At 42.2% G+C, this 19383-nt stretch overlaps 1 protein-coding gene and 1 long non-coding RNA gene across 5 annotated transcripts in view; one reads left to right on the forward strand and one right to left on the reverse strand.

Annotated features, from left to right (window-relative positions):
• The window catches only part of DTNBP1 (dystrobrevin binding protein 1), a 93350-nt gene extending 77696 nt beyond the window's left edge, over positions 1-15654 (reverse strand). For both annotated transcript variants that reach the window (XR_014790217.1, XM_084850273.1), the window contains exons 1-5: positions 15552-15654; positions 11080-11130; positions 10328-10378; positions 9219-9279; positions 5685-5817 (exon numbers count right to left, since the gene is read on the reverse strand). Coding sequence is in view for 1 of the 2 variants with exons in the window: in XM_084850273.1 (XP_084706399.1) it covers positions 5685-5817; positions 9219-9279; positions 10328-10378; positions 11080-11130; positions 15552-15607 (352 nt within the window). In the remaining variant the exon portion in view is untranslated. The remainder of the gene's footprint in view (positions 1-5684; positions 5818-9218; positions 9280-10327; positions 10379-11079; positions 11131-15551) is intronic.
• A 196-nt stretch (positions 15655-15850) lies between these two features.
• The window catches only part of LOC146347245 (uncharacterized), an 83481-nt gene continuing 79948 nt past the window's right edge, over positions 15851-19383 (forward strand). For all 3 annotated transcript variants that reach the window (XR_014790221.1, XR_014790222.1, XR_014790223.1), the window contains exon 1: positions 15851-16030. This is a non-coding gene — a long non-coding RNA (uncharacterized LOC146347245). The remainder of the gene's footprint in view (positions 16031-19383) is intronic.

Consider the following 19383-nt stretch of genomic DNA (forward strand, 5'->3'; position numbering starts at 1 on the left):
CCACGTGAAGTATGGTGAGCTGGTCATTTGCTTGAATAACTGCTTGTTCCAGGATCAGTTGTTCTTTTACTGCTCATCTGATGTTTTATAATATTATTATTGTACCTTATATTTTAAAATTAAGTTGTAAACTACTCTCTAGACTCACTAGGTGAAAAGATAGGGAAGCAATATTTTAAAATAAAGTAATTTTAATAATAAAATCCACTTCTAAATTCAACATAAACACAAACCAGTTCCCAGTTTTAATTTATCCAGAGCTCCCTTATGAAATATATATATTTTAAGAGAACTGTTTAAGAATAAGGGATTTTGAAACAATGAATTCAAATTGGAAGAGATCTTGGAGTTGTGGTGGACAGTTCAAAATTCCATATTGGGCATAAAGAGAAAAGGACTCAAAAATAAAACTGCCAGTATCATACTGCCTTTATATAAATCCATAGTGTGAGCACACTTGGAATACTGTGTACAGTTCTGATCACTACACCTCAAAAAGGATATTGTACAGTTGGAAAAGGTGTGGAAAAAGGCAATCAAAACAATCAAGGATCTGGAGCAACACCCTTATAAGGAAAGGTTACAATAGCTGGGACTGTTTAGCTCAGAAAAAGGTGAGTAAGGCGAGACATGATGGAGGTGTACAAAATTATGCATGGTGTGGAGAAAGCGGATAGGGAGATATCTTTATTATTTATAATTTAATTTATAAATTATATATTTATTATATAAATATTCATTATTCATTATTCATATTTATTAGAACCAGGTGTCATCCCATGAAGCTGAATGTTGGGAGATTCAGGACAGATAAGAGGAAGTACTTCTTCGCTCAGCACATAGTAAAGCTATGGAATTCACTACCAGAAGATGTAGTGATGGCCACCAACTTGGATGGCTTTAAAAAAGGATTAGATAAATTCATGGAGGATAAAGCTATCAGTGGCTACTAGTAATGACGATTATATACTACCTCCATTATTGGAGGCAGTATGCCTTTGTATATCAGTTGCTGGGGAACACAAGTAGGATGGTGCTATTGCACTTGTGTTCTACTTCTGGGCTTCCTAGAGACAGCTGGTTGGCCACTGTGTGAACAGAATGCTGGACTAGATGAACCCTTTGGTCTGATTCAGCATGGTTCTTCATATGTTCTTATGGAACACACTTTCCCTTTCAACAATCCAGTCACTTGAAAATATTAAAAAATGATTTATACAAATCTGGAATGTCAATCAAATTACCAGCAACTTCACTTGGAGAAAGATACTGTATACATTTATTTTTTGCTACTTATTAGAACACTAGGAAAAAATAATTTTCCTAACTAATTTTCTCCCACATCCATATCACTCGTGCAATACATTTGCTTTCCAAACAAACCCATTTATTAGTTTGAAAAGTTGAGACACGTACAAAAATCCAGCAATGTACAGATCAGCAAGGTACCATTATATGAAATTACAGTGCAATCCTATACAGAAGTTTATTCAGAAGTGAAGTTTCATGGTTTTTAGTGGAGCTCACTCCAAAGTAGGTCTGTATAGTATTATAACCTTAGTCCTGTTTTAAGACAAACCCTGCTGTTCTCAACAGAGAAAATTAATAAAGCCAGATAATAAAAAAGTGAACTCTGTTGTCTAGCCATTCAATTTCTGAAAAAGTAGTCATTGTGCATCCCCTAGTGGACACTCTCAAAAATGCAGCTGGTTTCCATTACAACTTCAAACATTGTGGTTTGTTTAATTTGCAAATCATAGCAAAACAAAAAGAGAGATAAACATTGACAAATATTAGTAAATTCACTAGGACAAACTATCAGCAATTGTAACATTAAAGGTGAAATGATGTTATATGGCAGTTTGTGTATTTTTACTCAAAAGAAAACAGAATACTGGCACTATCTGTAAGACCTAATCCAAGTTTCCAGTCAACAATAATGCAATTTGAGTTTCTCCTACCTGACAAAGGCCAGGGTTTACTAGGAAAAACAAAGGAGTGTAATTTCTACTTTGAGCACCAAATTACACATTATGCCAGGAAATCCATGATCTCTCTCTTAGATTTTTAAAAAGAAACAACACTAGATGCAGATGTATCAGGAGAAAAGTACAAGGGGGTGTTTAACCCTTTCCTTAACTATTTTCCTGATCTAAACTACCCCTTCTTCAAGGCAATTTCAGCTGCAAAGGGGAAAGATAAACACAGCTGTATCATGCCTGTATTTCCCCCCTTTACAATGCAAATACAGTTTGTTTGGGAAGGGTGCAGGACGTGATTTAGACTTGGGCAGCCTTCCTCAACCTGGTGGCTTCCAGATGTTTTTGGATTACAGCTCCCATCATCTCTAGACATTGGCTGTGATGGCTGAGGCTGATGGGAGCTGTAGTCCAAAACACCTGGAGCGTACCAGGTTAGGGAAGGCTAGATTAAGGAAACAGTATGACAGAAATGGTTAAACAACTCTACCCCCTCCCTGCAGCTGCATTTAGTTAAAAAAAACTCTGGGAGATCAATCAGGGATCTCTCAGTGCAACATGTAGTTTAGCCTCAAGATGGGTGATTAAAAGGTACCAGATTTATTTAGTTTAGTAAAAGATACGATTGACCTCTGCAAATTAATCAAGACAGGACAATAACAAGAACAGGAGCAGTAATATGTAGGCAGTATAGGTATTTGCTCAGAAGTCCCTTTTTGTTCACTCAGACTTACTCCCAATGAGGAGTAATAAGGGCTTACAAATAGATATATGTTGTCCATTAATTGGCTGAAAGCCAGTGTGATGTAATGTTAGACTTGGCCCAGGGCTAGTTGCTCTCTCTCTGTCTCTCTCTCTCTCTACTTAAATGGCCTTGCAGGATTGTTGGAAGTAACCTCTCTAAGCTTCTTGGAGGAAGAGAGTCTAAACACATAGAGATAGCCCAACAGAAGGTTTCTAGGCAAAATAGTAACATACAGAATAAGTCAATTACCATAGAATTCTCATGGAAGTTAAGATGTTACCTTTTTTCAAAACTAAGCTTGATACAGAAAAAAATAAAAGAGCATTTTTAAAATCTCTGAAACAACTAATACATAATCCATTTTCACACCTCAACACAGAAATTATTAGAAGTAGGACCTGCAACAAAACGTTGCAGTGTGAAGTGCAGTTAGACAACCATGCCCCCTTTGAGGATTCTCCAGTCTGCCCACCCAGGTGTTCCATCTTTCTTTTCTCTCCCCCTGCCCCCAAGATACTCAGCATTTTGTGGTCACTGAGCATGATTAGTTCTCACTGGGCTATTTTGGGTTCTCCTCCACTTACATATTTTTTCCCTAAAGGTTTTTTGTACTTCTGCAAACCTTGGGATTCCCCCAAGCATACACTCCCTCTTGTTTCTCAGTGGCCCCATTTTGACTACAATTATGTCAGCATGCAGCAGCTCAGTTCACTATTAGAAGGAATAATGCCTCTTAAACCCATTTTAAACCTTACCTTAAACCTTCTTTGGAGGACAGAGCGGGGAGGGGGGGTGTAATGACCCTGCTGATTCTCCTAGATATATCAGTGGCCTGCAGTAGCACTGAGCACTGTTTCCTTCTGGGATTGCTCTCTAAATCAGGACTTGATAATTACTATTTTGCAGTGCCTCCTGTCCAATATAGAGAGTTGTTCCTAGAAGGTTTCTGCCGAGGACTCTTTCTCCATTCCATGGCCTTTGGCATAAAGGGTGCCCCAGGTTTCCATTTTATCTCCCAAGCTTTTATAAATCTACATGAACCCACTGAGAAAGATTATCCAGAGATTTGGCTGAAAAATCATCAAGATGCTGATGATACTAAACTATCTCACATTTCCCTCAACAAATCTCAGGGAGGTAGAGGACACTCTTGAGGCAGTACTGGGAAAGATGGTGAACAACTTCAAAACAGCTCTTAAAATAAACTCCTTAACAAAAAAAACTTTGAAGATGTCAAGATGAATAGACAAGGTCTCTCTTTGACAAGGGAGAGGGGGGCCAGAATTTGGTATGCCCTCTCAATATTTAATTGATAGTCCTCACGCAGTTCCAATAAGTCATGCAAAAAGGACTCCATAAAGGCAGTTGCTTGATCCTGCTCAGCCTGTTCATATACCCCAATGATTTGTAAATTACAACAACGAGATTGACTGTCTAGCTCATTAAGCTCAGTCTTCAAAATAACATTAGATCTCTGCAAACCAGACTACACAGTTTCGCAAGTCCCAGATTTATTTTCCAGCTGTGAAACTCTAGTTTCCATAGCATCCAGCCTCATGGATATTTTGTCCACAGAATCTTACAACATCCCATAGAGGCTTTGGTCATCTTTAAATCTCCAGTCATAGCTCTAAGTAGTGCCATAACATCTCCCTTGGATTCTTCAGGCAAAGCCACTGCTGCCCCAGCAGTCAGGGGTGGGGCAGTTGGCACAACTTCCCCCCTCACACCCTTTTTGTAGCCATCAGGCCAAAGAAAACAAAACAGCACATAGTTGGCAAAGAAAGAGAGAATGATTTCCCACAAGTGAAAGCTAGAAAATTAGGCAATTACCAAGATAATGAGGCAGAAGATGCAGGAGCAATCCAAAAGACAACCGAGAAGTCTTTCGAGGCTGCCCTTAAAAACAATTTGGAAACTTCAATTGGTTCAAATTGCTGCCATCATGATGTTGGTAGACATGACAGTTAGATCATATAAAGCCTATCCTACATCAATTACCCCCGTTACCAATTTATTTCCAGGCTGAATTTAAGGTCTTTCTTTTGATCATTAAAGTCCTATACAGTCTGGGACTCAGTTATCTAAAGGACCAGCTTTGGCCATATGAACCTTAAAATTATCCTCTCTACTACAGTGGTCCCCAACCCCCAGGCTGCGGACCGGTACTGGTCCGTGGCCTGTTAGCAACCGGGCCGCAGTAGGGGTGTGTGAAACCCCCTTACCTGGGGTCCGTGGGGGGGGGAGGCGATCCGTCCCTCCCCCCCCCCCCCCGAATCTTCACCAGCCCTGGCCGGCTCCACTCCACGGCAAGTCTGCTGAGCTGCCGGCCAGCTCTGTCCTCTGGTGGACTTCCGTCCGCTGGGACGCAAATGGCATCCGCGTAGCAGACACCATTTGCGTCCCTGTTCTTCAAGTAATAGGCTACGTAAATCTTTATGTAGCAGATTACTGCAAAGAATAGGGACGCAAATGAAGTCCACTATGCAGACGCCATTTGCGTCCCAGCAGCCAGAAGTCCGCCAGCGAACCATCCCCCCCCCCCCCCGACAAAAATTGTCTTCCATGAAACCGGTCCCTGGTGCCAAAAAGGTTGGGGAACGCTGCTCTACCATACTCTCTGGTCTCCTTTTAAATCAGACTCATGAGTACCAGACAAAGGGCCTCTTTGCAGTAGCACCTGTACTATTAAACACCCCATCTCAGGAAAATCCAGCAAACCCCTCCATCTGCACCTCTAAATGCACTCTGAAAATGTTCTTATTCAAGAAAGCCTTTTATAATTGGTCTTTATTTGTGCATGCTGACTCATTCCTATAAGTTTAGCTGTACTATTTTAACATTTATAATTTATTGTTATTTGTATTGTTTTTACACTTTTTGCAAGCTGCCTTGGGGGATCTTTTCTAAAAACTGGGAATATAACTATTAAATAAATAAACAAAGCAAACACAGCTTACTCAGGCTAGCTGTTGTGGATTCCAAATCCGCTAAAAACACTGGAATTTGCTGGAGCTGTTCCTGAAGGTCTAAGAGACTACTTCTCTTCTTCTCCCAGTGGGCAGACAGCATCACAACTTCACTATCCACCAGCTGCAATGTTTAAAACCAAGGATAAAACTAACATTATGAAACATGTTACAACCTACTTTCAAGCCTCTAAACAGGCTGACAAGCCAGGTATTAGAAACAAAAATATGACTTTATAACTATAGATTTCTGTTCACAATAGCCAGCTATATTTCATAACAACTGAAATGTTAGCCATGACTAATTTACAGCCATTACTTCGATGGAACTTAGAAAAATTGCCGTGTTTTTTTAAAGAGAAGACAAATGAGCATTTTTAAGTCAAGACAAAAATATTATTGATCAAAATGACATTTTTCCACTTTCGCAACTGTTTTATCTAAGCCGTATACCTGCCCATAGTCTCTCCATAAGTAAATGAATGCCATTTACTTTGATTACAATCAATTCAATTTAACATCAATTGTAATTGTTTTAATTATTGCTGTCTTACATAGTCTATTCAGCCAACTCTTACCCATTAGTGTATTCACATCTTTCCTGCTACAAACACAAGCTGAGACATATATCTTTAGCAACATTGCGGCAATAGGTTTTAATTCAGAACACCATTTTAAATTCCAGTCTATTATAGATAATGAAAAGGATCAAATAAAATGTGTCAATTAAGCAATTATTTCTGCTACTCTTTAAAGTTTACAAAACCTTCAGCTGAAAATTCCCTGATGAATGACCTTTTCCGGGAGAGGGGCAAGGGGAGTACTACGGTGTTGCTCTTACTGGAATTTTTGTTGTTGTTGTTCAGTCGTTCAGTCGTGTCCGACTCTTCGTGACCCCATGGACCATAGCACGCCAGGCCTTCCTGTCCTGCGCTCTCTATATCATTGACCATGGCATCTTCCTGGACTGACTTCGTAAAATGGATATCAGTGGCACTGTTCTTCAGTGGTTCTGGTCCTCTCGGAGGGTTGGATTCAGAGAGTTTTGGGGAAGTTCTCATTGCCCCCCTGGGCTGCCACAGGGCACTATTTTGTCTCCACTGCTTTTAACATAATTGATGACACCGCTGGGAGTGGTCATTAGGGATTTAGAGTTAAGTACCATCAGTACGCTGATGGTATCCAACTCTTTTTCTCTGTAATGTCTGAATCAAGGGAGGCTATGCAAGCCTTGGACCAGTGTTGGATGAGGGCCAATAAACAGAGTCTGAATCCTGGCAAGTCAGAGGCTCCGTTGGCAAGTGGTTCCCGTGTCCAGGAATTGGGTCAGCAGCCTGTTCTGGATGGGAGTTGTACTCCCCCCTGAAGGAGCAGGTGCATAGCCTGGATCAAGGGGCTGCTCCTCAATCCAGCACTGTCACTGGAGTTGCAGGTGTCTTCAGTGGCTAGGAGTGCCTTTTACCAGCTTTGGCCAGTACAACAGCTACAGCCATACCTGGACAGGGAGAGCTTGACCACTGTAGTCCATGCACTGGTAATCTCAAAATAAGGTTACTGAAATGCACTTTATGTAGGGCTGCCCTTAAAACTGGTCCGTAAGATGGAGATGGTGCAGAAAGCTGCAACCTTGTTGGTAACAGAATCGGGCTTCAGGCCTGGTTTTCTAGATCCATTTCAATCGGGCTTCAGGCCTGGTTTTGGAATGGAAACTGCCTTGGTCGCTCTGTGGGATGACCTCTGCCGGGAGAGGGACAGGGGGAGTGCGACCCTGTTGATTCTCCTGGACCTCTCAGTGGCTTTCGATACCATCGACCATGGTATCCTTCTGGATAGGTTGTCTGGGTTGGGAGTTGGAGGCACTGCACTACAGTGGTTCTGCTCCTACTTGGATGGCCGATTCCAGAAGGTGGTGCTGGGGGATTATTGCTCTGTGCCATGGCAATTGTGCCATGGGGTTCCACAGGGCTCTATTTTATCCCCTATGCTGTTTAACATCTACATGAAACCGCTGGGGGAGGTTACCCGGAGGTGTGGGCTGAGGTGCCATCAATACGCGGATATTGCTCCCTTAGAAGTTTATTTTTAAGTGATTCATAAATATCAGTAAATAAGTAAATAAAATTGTTACATACTTGCCATTCTGCAAGTAGCTAAGGCAGGCAACAACATAAGGGTGACTTCTATATGGTTTTCTAATAGTCTCTCTGTTGAGATAGGATTTTAAGAAGCCCTCCAAAGTTCTCCTCCAAGCTCACCTCAGGAGAACTTCACCAGCATCTGCAATCTAGCTGTACCCAAACTAGCACAATATGTTCCATATGCCCAGTCCCTATTAATGAGTGCTATTGTAGTTCCTGAATAGAGGCAGCTCCATGTACAATGCATTGTAACAGTGTAAACAAGATGTTACCAGTGTGTGGATAACTGTAGTTAGGCTCTCCCTGTCTAGGAGGTGTTTAGCTGCCGTACAAGCTGCACCTAGTGAAAGATGGTTCATGCCACAGAGGCACTCGGGTCTCTAAAGATAGGGCTCAATCTGAACTGTGAACCAGATCTTTCAGGAAATGCAACACCACCCAGAACAAATGAATATCACTTTCCAGTTCAAAAGAATCACCCGCTCACAGCACCTCTGTCTTATCCAGATTGTCCCTGAGTTTGGCCCCCATTAAGTACATTACTGATCATGGACAACAATTCAGCACTTCCATAGCTTCACTTGAGTCAGATATATGTTAAACTAAACTGGTTGTGTTCACACAAACATATACAAGCAGGGGAATGGAAGTGTGATGCTTAGCACAGAACAGGAGTTGTGCTGGTTCCTACAAACAGATATGTCCATGTTCGTGGAGAATGTGTACATTGCATAGATGTATATTTTCAATACACTTATACATACATAGAATTCATACTGTTTGGGGGGTTTGGAGAAAAGGTAGGACAAAAACGTAATAGGAAAAAACCTTGCACAAGTGAAGATGTCCATCAGCAGAATTAAAATTGTGCATATGCACTTGCTTCTTAAACAGGTTTAATGGCAAGTGGAAACACACACCATGTTATTGCATGCCATACGTACAGTGACTCAAGTCAATTGCTTTATTTGCAAATGGAGACTATACTTGCTTTGTTAGATGCGGTTTCTGAAGATAAGTTGCATAAAACACATATAAACTTACCTTGATATATATATTGTATATTTCTGATAACTATTTTCTTTTGGATCCAAATTTAGTCATGCTTAGAGTAGACCCATTGAAATCAATGGGACTTGTTAGTCATCCATGGTCCTTAATCTGTATGTTACCAATTACCAATTAAAACAAGACTTGGGATACTAAACTTCAACTTTTAAAACCATGAACTCTCTAAAAATCATCATCATTTTGGATTCTAACAACATATGCTATATGGAGAACACTCAGATGAAAGGTGTTGCCTTCCTGAATACCAGACCCCTAAATACTGATAAGTAGTTTTAAATTAAAAATATTTGCATATTAGTTTTGGTAAACATTTTACCTCTCCAGCTTTTGCACATTCTTTTGCTCCTCTGTGAAGAGCTGCCCATGTATCTTCATACCTTCACAAAAGGAAATAAGTGATAATATTGGAGTTCATAATTAAGCTTATACTTAAGATGAAGGTCACAAGCACACCTAACTGTGCTGAACTGAAACACGTATTATTTACTGTAAAGAAGAAAGATAGTCCTTTGACAATGAGTCAGTTTATAATGCATTAAACACTTATATTTGTAGCATCTTTACTTTCTTTTGTTAAGCACTCCATAGTGGCACAAAGCTGCAATAGTTAAGCTTTAAAAAAAAACAAGCATGTTGTTAGAACTTTACAGCAAGACTAACAGCACAAATCTATGCATGTCTTTTCAGAAGTGCAATGAGACTTACTTGCAGGTACGCGTGTATATGATTACAACTTAAGATCACTGATCAAGGTATTACTAAAGTATCCCTCTCTATCGGTCACATCCAGAGGGCAGTATCTAAACTGACACTAGACCTAACAAATTACGAACTGTGGTGCTGGAGAAGACTCTTACGAGTCCCCTGGACTGCAAGGAGGTCAAATCAGTCCATCCTAAAGGAAATCAACCCTGACTGCTCATTGGAAGGACAGATAATGAAGCTGAAGCTCCAATATTTTGGCCACCAAATGCGAAGAGAAAACTCCCTGGAAAAGACCCTGATGCTGGGAAAGACTGAAGGCAAAAGGAGAAGGGGACGGCAGAGGATGAGATGGCTAGATAGCATCACGGATGCAATGAATATGAACTTGAGCACGCTCCGGGAGAGAGCACAGGACAGGAAGGCCTGGCGTGCTATGGTCCATGGGGTCACGAAGAGTCGGACACGACTGAACGACTGAACAACAAGTATAAGGGACTTATAGCATGCGAATAGCGTTAGATGGCACAACGGATTTCCTGGGGAATCCCATCATGCCAGTTAATGCTATTGACATTGTGCTAGAGGTCCCTTATGCTAGCACAATATAATTTATGTTAATGCCAGTATCTGATTGGATACTGTCCCATATTTCCAGAAAAATGAACAGAATCATAACTCTACCTGAAACTCAACAGTAAGAGTGTACAAGAAGAAATTTACCTGCTCAGGAGAACTAATCCAGCAGAAAACTCTGGCAAACATTGTACAGTCCTGTAATAAAAATTATAGTAATGTATTAAAGTGTGGAAATCCTACAAGGCTTCTCAAATTCATGCTCAGAATTGCCAAAACACCGTTTTAACAATCAGACTGCAAGTATTAACAGTATCAAGGGCATCCATCTGGCAATGTGGGGAGATTTTTTTGCAATAAACACTACAGTTTTTCCTACAGTCATTACATCCAGTTAAAATATCCTCTTTTTTGGTCTCCTTTGATGCAGTAGGGCAGAGAGTGGTACTGCTGCTAAGGTACTAGTAGTTTATTATTTACAGTCTACCAACCACAGACATACAGAACAAAAAAAATATGTACTGAAAAATAAAGTACATAGAAATTTAAGAGCTGAATCATGAAACAATCATAGAGGTCTGATCTGGATAGTGACATTTAAAAATTTAGCAACTTGCTATGTAATTAAGATGTTGGAACCCTCAAGTAAAATAATCAGCAAGGACACTCAAGATTGCTCAGAAAGGGATTGCATAACAGGGTAAAGCAACATTTCTCTAGCCCCTTGATAAAACTACAACTGAAGACATGCAGAACAGACTCCCACCTCTCCATTGCTGCAAGTGCAATACCTGTTGTTAACTGGAATTTTACTATATCTACCATCTAGAATTTTAGAGGGTAAAACATTACAATGAGCCAGGAAAAAAAAAGTGTAATGTTAAAATACCCCACAGTACCTCTGTTTGCTTACTTTGGCTTCTCTTGATTTGTCACCCAAAGTCTTCAACCTAGAAAAACACAACACATAGGGGGGAAAACAGTAAGACTAATAAAAAGGCAACTTCTCAAGGGCACCACAACGAAGGCTCTCTCCTTCTGACACAAAACATGTGACAGGTACCTCCTGCAGATCTTAAGACAAGGGCAGGCTGGTATAGGGAGAGGTATTCCTTCAGGTATTTTGGCCCCAAGCTGTTTAAGGCTTCAAAGTTAAGTCCCAGCACCTTGAATTGGGCCTGGAAGCATATAGGCAACCAGCGCAGCTCCCTCACAATTGGTGTAATATACTCCAACCTGAACGTGCCCATTAATATTCTGGCAGATGCAATCTGAAACTAGCTGAAACTTCTGAGCCATTTTCAGAGGCAGCCACACATACAATGCATTACAGTAATTCAACCAAGAGGTTACCAGTGCATGAACCACCACAGAATGGTCATAGCTGGCAAATCAGCCAAAGATGGTAAAAGCCACCAAAGCCAAGAGGGCCTCAAGTGACACCGCTGGATAAATGAGTATCCCCAAGCTATGCACTTGCTCTTTCAGGGGAGTGGAACCCCATCTAAACAGGCTACAACCCAACTGCTCGACATAAGGGCCTCTACTTTATCAGGATTCAGCCTTAAGGATCACCTTCTCCCATGTCAGCCTGCCCAAACAGTAAGATTCTCCACTGAGGTCCTTTTCAGAGTGCCACTACCACCAGAGATCAGTCAGGTGGAAACAAAGGAGAGGGCTTTTTCATTTGTTCTATCCCAGCTGTAGAACACCCTCCCCAAAGAATTCCACCTGGTAGCTATTTTATAACCTTTTAGGCATCATTTTTATTCTGTCATTAATGAGCATATATTTTAAGCCCTGGTAATGACAGTTTTCTAAACTGCTATTTTGTCTAGTTGATTAAAGTTGTGTTAGGGTTTTGTTGATTTTATGGTATATTTCATTGTTTTAGATTTTAAATTGCTTTGGAAACTGCCTCCAGATGTTTTATATAAATGCCTTAAATGAATACATTATACAATCAAACCCATAACTTATACAGCTTGGGACCACGATACCTGACGGAGCGCCTCTCCAGACAAGAACCTACCTGTATACTGCACTCAACATCTAACGCCCTCCTCTGGCTACCTACTCCAAGGGAAGCTCGGAAGACGGCAACAAGGGAGAGGCCTTCTCGGTGGTGGCCCCCAAATTATGGAATGATCTCCCTGACGAGGCCCACCTGGCACCAACATTGTTATCTTTTTGGCGCCAGGTTAAGACCTCTCTCTTCTCCCAGGCATTTGCAGCATATAATAAGTTTTAATTGATCCCGGAATGGCGATGGTTATGGTTGTCTGCTTTGAGATTGCTTGTTGAAGTCGTTCTAGATATATGTTCTTGTATATTGTTCTGTTCATGTGTTTTTTATGGAATTGGCTTTTAAAATCTGTATACTGTATTTTTAAATGTTGTAATCTTTGTAAAGAGATTTGAGAGCTTTGGCTATTGGGCGGTATATAAATGTAATAAAAATAAATAACTTCAGTGGCTCAATTCAGACATCACACTGCCTTATCTCCAAATACAGTATGGAGATCAGGGAATGAAAGGTCCCAACTGAGTTATCAAGATACATTTTAATTAGGCTACTAGGCTTCAGCATTCAAATGCAACATCTGAATTGATCTGTAGTCAATATTAACAGGGATTGTTCCTGAAAACTGCAAATTAGGAACAATAAATAACCTGAAACTACAAAACTAATCTAACTAGCAATCCATGAACAAATGGCAACTGTTCGTTAAAAAACAATACTCCATTTAGATCAGTGAAGCACCTAGAGCTATCGTTTTTGGCAAGATACAAGATCTATGAAGCAATGGTAAATCCCATGAGAAACTCTGCTGTTATTAGTTCCAAGGGGGAAAAAACAGTTGGAATTCCCCACCTCGGCCTGCAAAGAAGAATAAAGTAGGACTCAACTTTCTACCATTCACCTTGATAAATTATGAACAGAAGCTACTCCTTCCCTTTCTCTCACAAAACAGTCACCCATGTATGCCTTTTTGTAGATATAACACAGCAATTGTAGGAACTGAGTGCATGTCATAGCTGCCATCAAGTCATTATTCTGCCCTACCATAAGTAGTTATTTTATTAACATGTTTATTGTCTTCTGCCTTTTGCTGATGTCAGAAGGTTTTTCTATTAACAGGATGTCATTCAGTACTCATTTTCACGTTCACTTGACAGCATCGAAAGCCTCTCGCACTAATTTTGCATGTCCACTCTTGTGTTTCAAATTATTAAGTAAAGTAAGGGGTCCACGACTTTGATTTAGACCTAGGTCTGTAGTAAATCAGAAGTTCAAAATGACTTTACAGATGGCTATTTCATCTTCTTTGGCCTGAAATAACATCTGCAGAGTCTGTGCTTCTGTAGACACTGAAAATGTGCACGTAAAACACTGCAAGATGCCTATCACAATACAAATATTGTATCTGAAATACATAAAAAATAGTAGGCAGTATCCTATACTGCTGCTGCGCCTCTGCTAGCTCTGTTGTGCCAGCAGAACAGACCACTAGTGCAACAGGAACTAGAAGTTCCTAAAAAAAAAAAAAATGAAAATGAGCAGAAACTCTCATTTCCAGAACAGGACAGGTCAGCGGAGCTCCCTTCTGTGAGCTCCGCTGAACTGCCCCATTCCAGAAACAAGTATTGCCACTTGTTTCAGGAATCACTAGTTCTGCTAGCAGTGTAGTTCTGCTAGCAGTGTAGGATACATTCTGTTTAAAATTCTCCATTGTAAAATCATGTCTGTTTTATCATTTAACGCTGCCATGGAGTTATGTGCAAACATGAATTATAGGATGATCAAATACCATTTCAATGATAAGAAGACTATCTGTGGCATTCTGCAATGAGTGGAATATTCTTTAAAATAAGGATCATCAACACAACAAAACAAATAGGGTCTGTCACATTATAGTATTTGTTTGTGCAAGTACTCATGCTAGCATTGTTAAGGTAAAATTATGATGCATAAACAAAATAAATCCAGGTCCACTCATGATTCACACCTACGTATGACAAGAGTCCAAGTTTCTCATTATACCCACAACAGCATAACCTGAACCCACATTTGGCTTGTAATCTAAAGAGTGACTTAAAGCAGCCCCGTGAACAAGAACTGTAACAAGAGGAACAGCACTCATAAGACATACAACTGAGAATCTTACCACAAGGAACTAAACTCTGCTGCCAGTTTTTTACGACTGATCATAAAGTCACATGAGCTGCATATTGGAAGATGGAATAGTGCAAAGAACTGCCCCTCAGAACTACAAATTACAGAACTAAATCAGGAACAGCTTTTAAAAGATGAGGAGAGAGGAAAAGGGAACTTATGTTTGGGACTCTTATTCCAAGGAAATGAAACTATACTGTAGGTAACGTACTCTGATCTCGGATGAGCTGCTCTTTAGCAAAAGCCTCAAATAGGTGGTAAATGGAGTGGAGCGGTTTGCACTCTCTGAGAACATGTTTGAGCATGAATAGACACGTCTAAATTAGGATTAGCAATTTGGGAAATCCAAGCCAGCACATGCCTATTATTCAAGATTAATTAACTGAGAATAACAGAATGTGTTTTTTTATGAAGGTCGCACACATGCCAAAAAAACTCCATACAGATATTTTTGCCCATATTGGCCACCCCATACAACGTTATTTGGGGCAACATATTAAAGGCAGAGAAAAATAAAATAAATGAAATTCCAAAGCATAGATTCCGGTACCTACCAACGTCTGGTGAAGTAAGCCCTTGCCCCCAAAAGCTTAATGTCACTATACATTTCCTACAGCCCTGCCGGACCCTCTGCATGTTTACTCAGAAATAATCCCCAGTGGGTTCAGGGAGGCTTGCTTGCAACGTGTTTACGGTTGCAACAGTACACGCAATCTTCCATACAGATGTTTCCTCGGAAGTCCACCCCACTGTGTTCAACGGGACTTGAGTTCCCAGCTACGCGCACCAAGGACGGCAGCCTTCGGGTTGGATCCAGTGTTAGTCTAACTAAAGTCCCACTCGCGCCAACGGGGTCTAAGTAGGACAAACACTGGATACAACCCTGCGTCTTAAAGTTGCCTCGGGATCCTGGCGTTTCATTGCTTGCTAGCGCAGACTGAGGCGGCTGGTGTTCCTTCTGCGATGTGGGAACTCTCATTTCTAGAACAGGGCAGGTCGGCGGGGATAAACTACAGGGTGTTAAAAGACCCAACGCCCCACAGCACGTCTGTCACGAGCGGAGCCCTGAGAGGGACACCCGCTCGCTCAGACCCACTTCATCCCTTCCCCACTAGCCCTATCCCGCGCCCGCGCCTCTCCTCCCTCAACGGGTCAGGAAGCCACAGCGACTTTCTCGCGGCGACCGTTACTTACCCCGAGGTCAAATCCTGCTGGACGCTCATGAGCCGCTCGCGCAGGCTCTCAAACATCTTCCCCTCCGGCGCGCGCGCACTCCCTCCCTCGCGCTCTCAAGCTGGAAGACTCAAGCCCACCGCGGCGCCCGGGAAGCAGGGGACACCGCGGGCGGGGCGGGGCGGGGCGCGGCGGGGCGGGGCCGGGCTTCTCACGCAAGGCCCACGGAAGCCCAGCCTAACCGTCGACTGTTCCGTCACGCGCCGCGCCTGTCAACAGAAGCCCCGCCCACCTGGGGCCACCCAATCCAACCGCCCGCCAGAGGAAAAGGGAAGAAGAGAAGGCCGGCAGGGTCATAGAGGCGTAACTCGTGCGAAGCAAGTTATAGCGCTGTCCGCATAGGGAATTTCCGGGTTTCCATGGCAGAAACCGTCACCCCGGGAGCGGAAGTGGGGCCTGCCCACGGAAATCAACGGAGAAATCCTGGAATTTCACGCCCTGTAAGTGAATAGGAGCGTCCCGCCAATACTAACATCCAAATGTACCAGCAAAGAGAGGAGTCGCTGCTGTTTCTAACGCAGGTCTTATTTGTGTGAACATTTGGATATGTTATTTTGCGTTGCTAAACTATGTGTCGCTCTACACTTTTTATAAATTTATAGCTACGGTAGGTAGCTAGCGTCCCCTTTCCTCATGCGCACGGTCGCGCGATGACGTCAGCACGTGATTCACTCCTACTATAAATTGTTGCTGTAACAGAGCCACTGGGGGAAGCGGGTGTTGGCGGGCGGGAGGGATAGTAATGGAGGCCGCGATACTATGCATTCATTAAGGAAATGAGCATAAGTAGTTAAGCCCTGTATGACTTTGTTGTATTGTTACTAAAACAGGCTAGTCTAAATATTAATCTATGCTGTGATGTTAATCTTACTGCAGCTGCTTGATGGTTTCATGTAAAGTCTGTCTGTCCTATGGAAGTAGCTAGCTGATGGATTATTGTACTGTTTTGTATAAGCTACCCTTCAGCAACGCACCTAGGAAAATGGAATATATTGATATATTCCAAATATATATTCCAAAATATATATTCCAAATCTGGCCCAGAAAACTAATATAACAATACAGAGTTTGTATGTTCTATGAGCTGCTCAAATAACTTCACATACGTTATCTCAGTTATCTTTAAAACGAGCTTGTAAGGTAAGTCAGTAATTGTATTGCTTATTATAGCTGGAGGTTTACCTAAGGCTGCCTGGTGAGGTGGTAGAGGTGGAATTAGGAATTTCCTGACTCTTAGCAACTGCACCAGGTCCAGTGTAAGTATTTAATATATAGCATAAAGAGTACACTTCTACTAAAAGACACAGTAGAAATCTGTTCCCCCAAGTGGTTTAAAATGTGGTGCTGGAAATTAATTTTAAAGTAGTAAGCCCCATTGAAGGGCCGCGGTGGCTTAGTGGTTAAGACGCTGAACTGCAGACTGGAAGGTCGGCAGGTCAGCAGTTCAAGACCCGAGTGCCGCACGACGGAGTGAGCTCCCGTCTTCAGCTCCTGCCAACCTAGCAGTTCAAAAGCAAGAAATTGCAAGTAGATAAATAGGTACCGCCTCGGCGGGAAAGGTAACAGCGTTCCGTGCACCTCGGTGTTCAGTCATGCCGGCCACATGACCACGGAAGCGTCTTCGGACAGCGCTGGCTCTTCGGCTTAGAAACGGGGATGAGCACCGCACCCTAGAGTCGGTCACGACTGATTGGGGACACCTTTACCTTTTTTAAGCCCCATTGAACTTGGCTGACTTTACTTCTTGAATGAACACACATAGGGTTGTGCTGTACATTAGAGCCCGCACAGTTTTATCATATGGTATGCTCTTGCATACCAGTTTTGTGCTCAGAGAGATCAGCATGATGTAGTTTTTCACCAATCAAGAATTAAGGTGCTGCCTTTCCAGCAGTGAATAGGACACCATTAGTCGGATATGCAGACATATATTGTCCATTTGATTAGGACTGAAGATCAGCTTTCCAAAAAATTGTAACACAATCCCGAGGAAGGAAAAATAAAAACCACAGTGCTTGACTTAGTTCACTTTAAAACCAAACAAGTGGCAAACCTATTAGAGGGCAGTCAGTACCAGAACAAAATTAATTAAGGCCATGGGCACATTATTTCTAGCATTGTGCCTTACTCTCATTTTGGCACATGCAGGAGTTACAGAGATAGAAAGAATAGGTCCTCTTTGAGCAGAAGGAAAGAAGCATGCAACAATCAACTGGTGCCACTTCTCTTTAGGGTGTGTTTGCACCCAAAGTATTTAACATAATCCTTTGCTGGGCTTCATGTGAAGAAGTGACATAGTTTGTACCGCATCCCACTAACAGTCTATTTGCAATTTATTTCCTGGTTTCTTAATTAAGTACCTCTTTAATAAAGAGGTAAATGCACTATGCTATTTGGTTCTTCCTAACATTGTATATACCTTTTTATTTACAATAGGAGCATGTTCATTTTTCCATTGTGAAATTTTCTCCAATTGTGAAAACTCGGTATGTATTTTTAAGACATACAACTTCAGGATGGGAGCAAACAAACACTGAAGATTGTTTTGGGACAGAGTGAGGAAAGAAAGTCAAATGAGAATGTGTGGAAAAAGTGCCCTAACTTGGTTTACACTGTAGTCACCCCTAAAGCAGTATTTTTTAGGCGACAGCATGCTTGAAAAAGCACCAGCTTACAAGGCTTGTTGCTAGCAACAATTTATATAACCCCTTATTGAACAAAGCCTGAAGCAGTTTACAAAGGAATACAAAATATACACAAAAGTATATTAGAGGCTGGTTCAAAGCTACCTCATGGCTGGGGAAAAGCCAAAGCAAACAGATATGCTTTTAGTAAATGCCTAATACGTGTCAGCGTTGAGGCCTGATATACCTCAGAGAGGAGGTGGGTGCCACCACAGGGAAGGATCATATCCATGTTACCATCAAATGGAAATCCGCAGGCTGCAAGATGGACAACAGGGCCTCCCCTGAAGATCGTAGTGGCCTGGGAGGTTGGTATAGGGCAGGGGCCACAACCTCTCTTGGTCTGGGGGCCAGATTACCCTCTGGGCCAAGCCCAGCAGGCTGTATGATGGACCCACTTTTCCACATAGACAGAGGCACAGAAAGCAGCACAGCTGGTGCTTGCAGGAGCTGTCTCCTACAAGCCAGCTGAGTCGAGTGCCCTTACACCACTTGCATCCAGGTTGGGGTGCGAGCAGGGGTGGAAGGGATTCAGCCAGGGCTTACAGGAACAGGCCGAGTCAACTGGCAATTTCCTATCCTGCTTGCGTCCTGATTAGGCCATGAAGAAGATGGAAAGGGACTTCGTCAGCATTTGCAGGGCCCAGTCCGGCAAGCCCAACAAACATGGGAGCATCCCCTTATTTTATTTTATTAATTACATTTATATCCTGCCTTTTTTCCTCCAAGGAACTCAAGGCGGTGGACATAATTCTCCTCCTCCTCCTCCATTTTATCCCCACAACAACAACCCTGTGAGGTAGGTTGGGCTGAGAGTCTGTGACTGGCCCAAAATCACCCAGTGAGCTTCCATGGCCGAGTATGGACTAGAACCCAGATCTCCCAGCTCTCAGTCCAGCACTCTCGCCACTACACTGCACTGGCTCTTATCTCTGATTGGAGGGGGTGGGGCCTGCAGAGGTTGGGAATGGTCTCTGCAGGGCAGATCGGGCAACCACATGGCCCTGATTAGGCATGCCAGCCAGAGGTTGCACTCTCCTGGGATGGGGCAGACGTTCATTGAAGTAACTTGGTCTCTAGTAGTATAGGGGTTTGTATACTAATACCAC

This window comes from Heloderma suspectum, chromosome 4, assembly GCF_057233095.1.
Source record: "Heloderma suspectum isolate Gila_16-S chromosome 4, 16-S_ref, whole genome shotgun sequence".
Taxonomy (NCBI): domain Eukaryota; kingdom Metazoa; phylum Chordata; class Lepidosauria; order Squamata; family Helodermatidae; genus Heloderma; species Heloderma suspectum.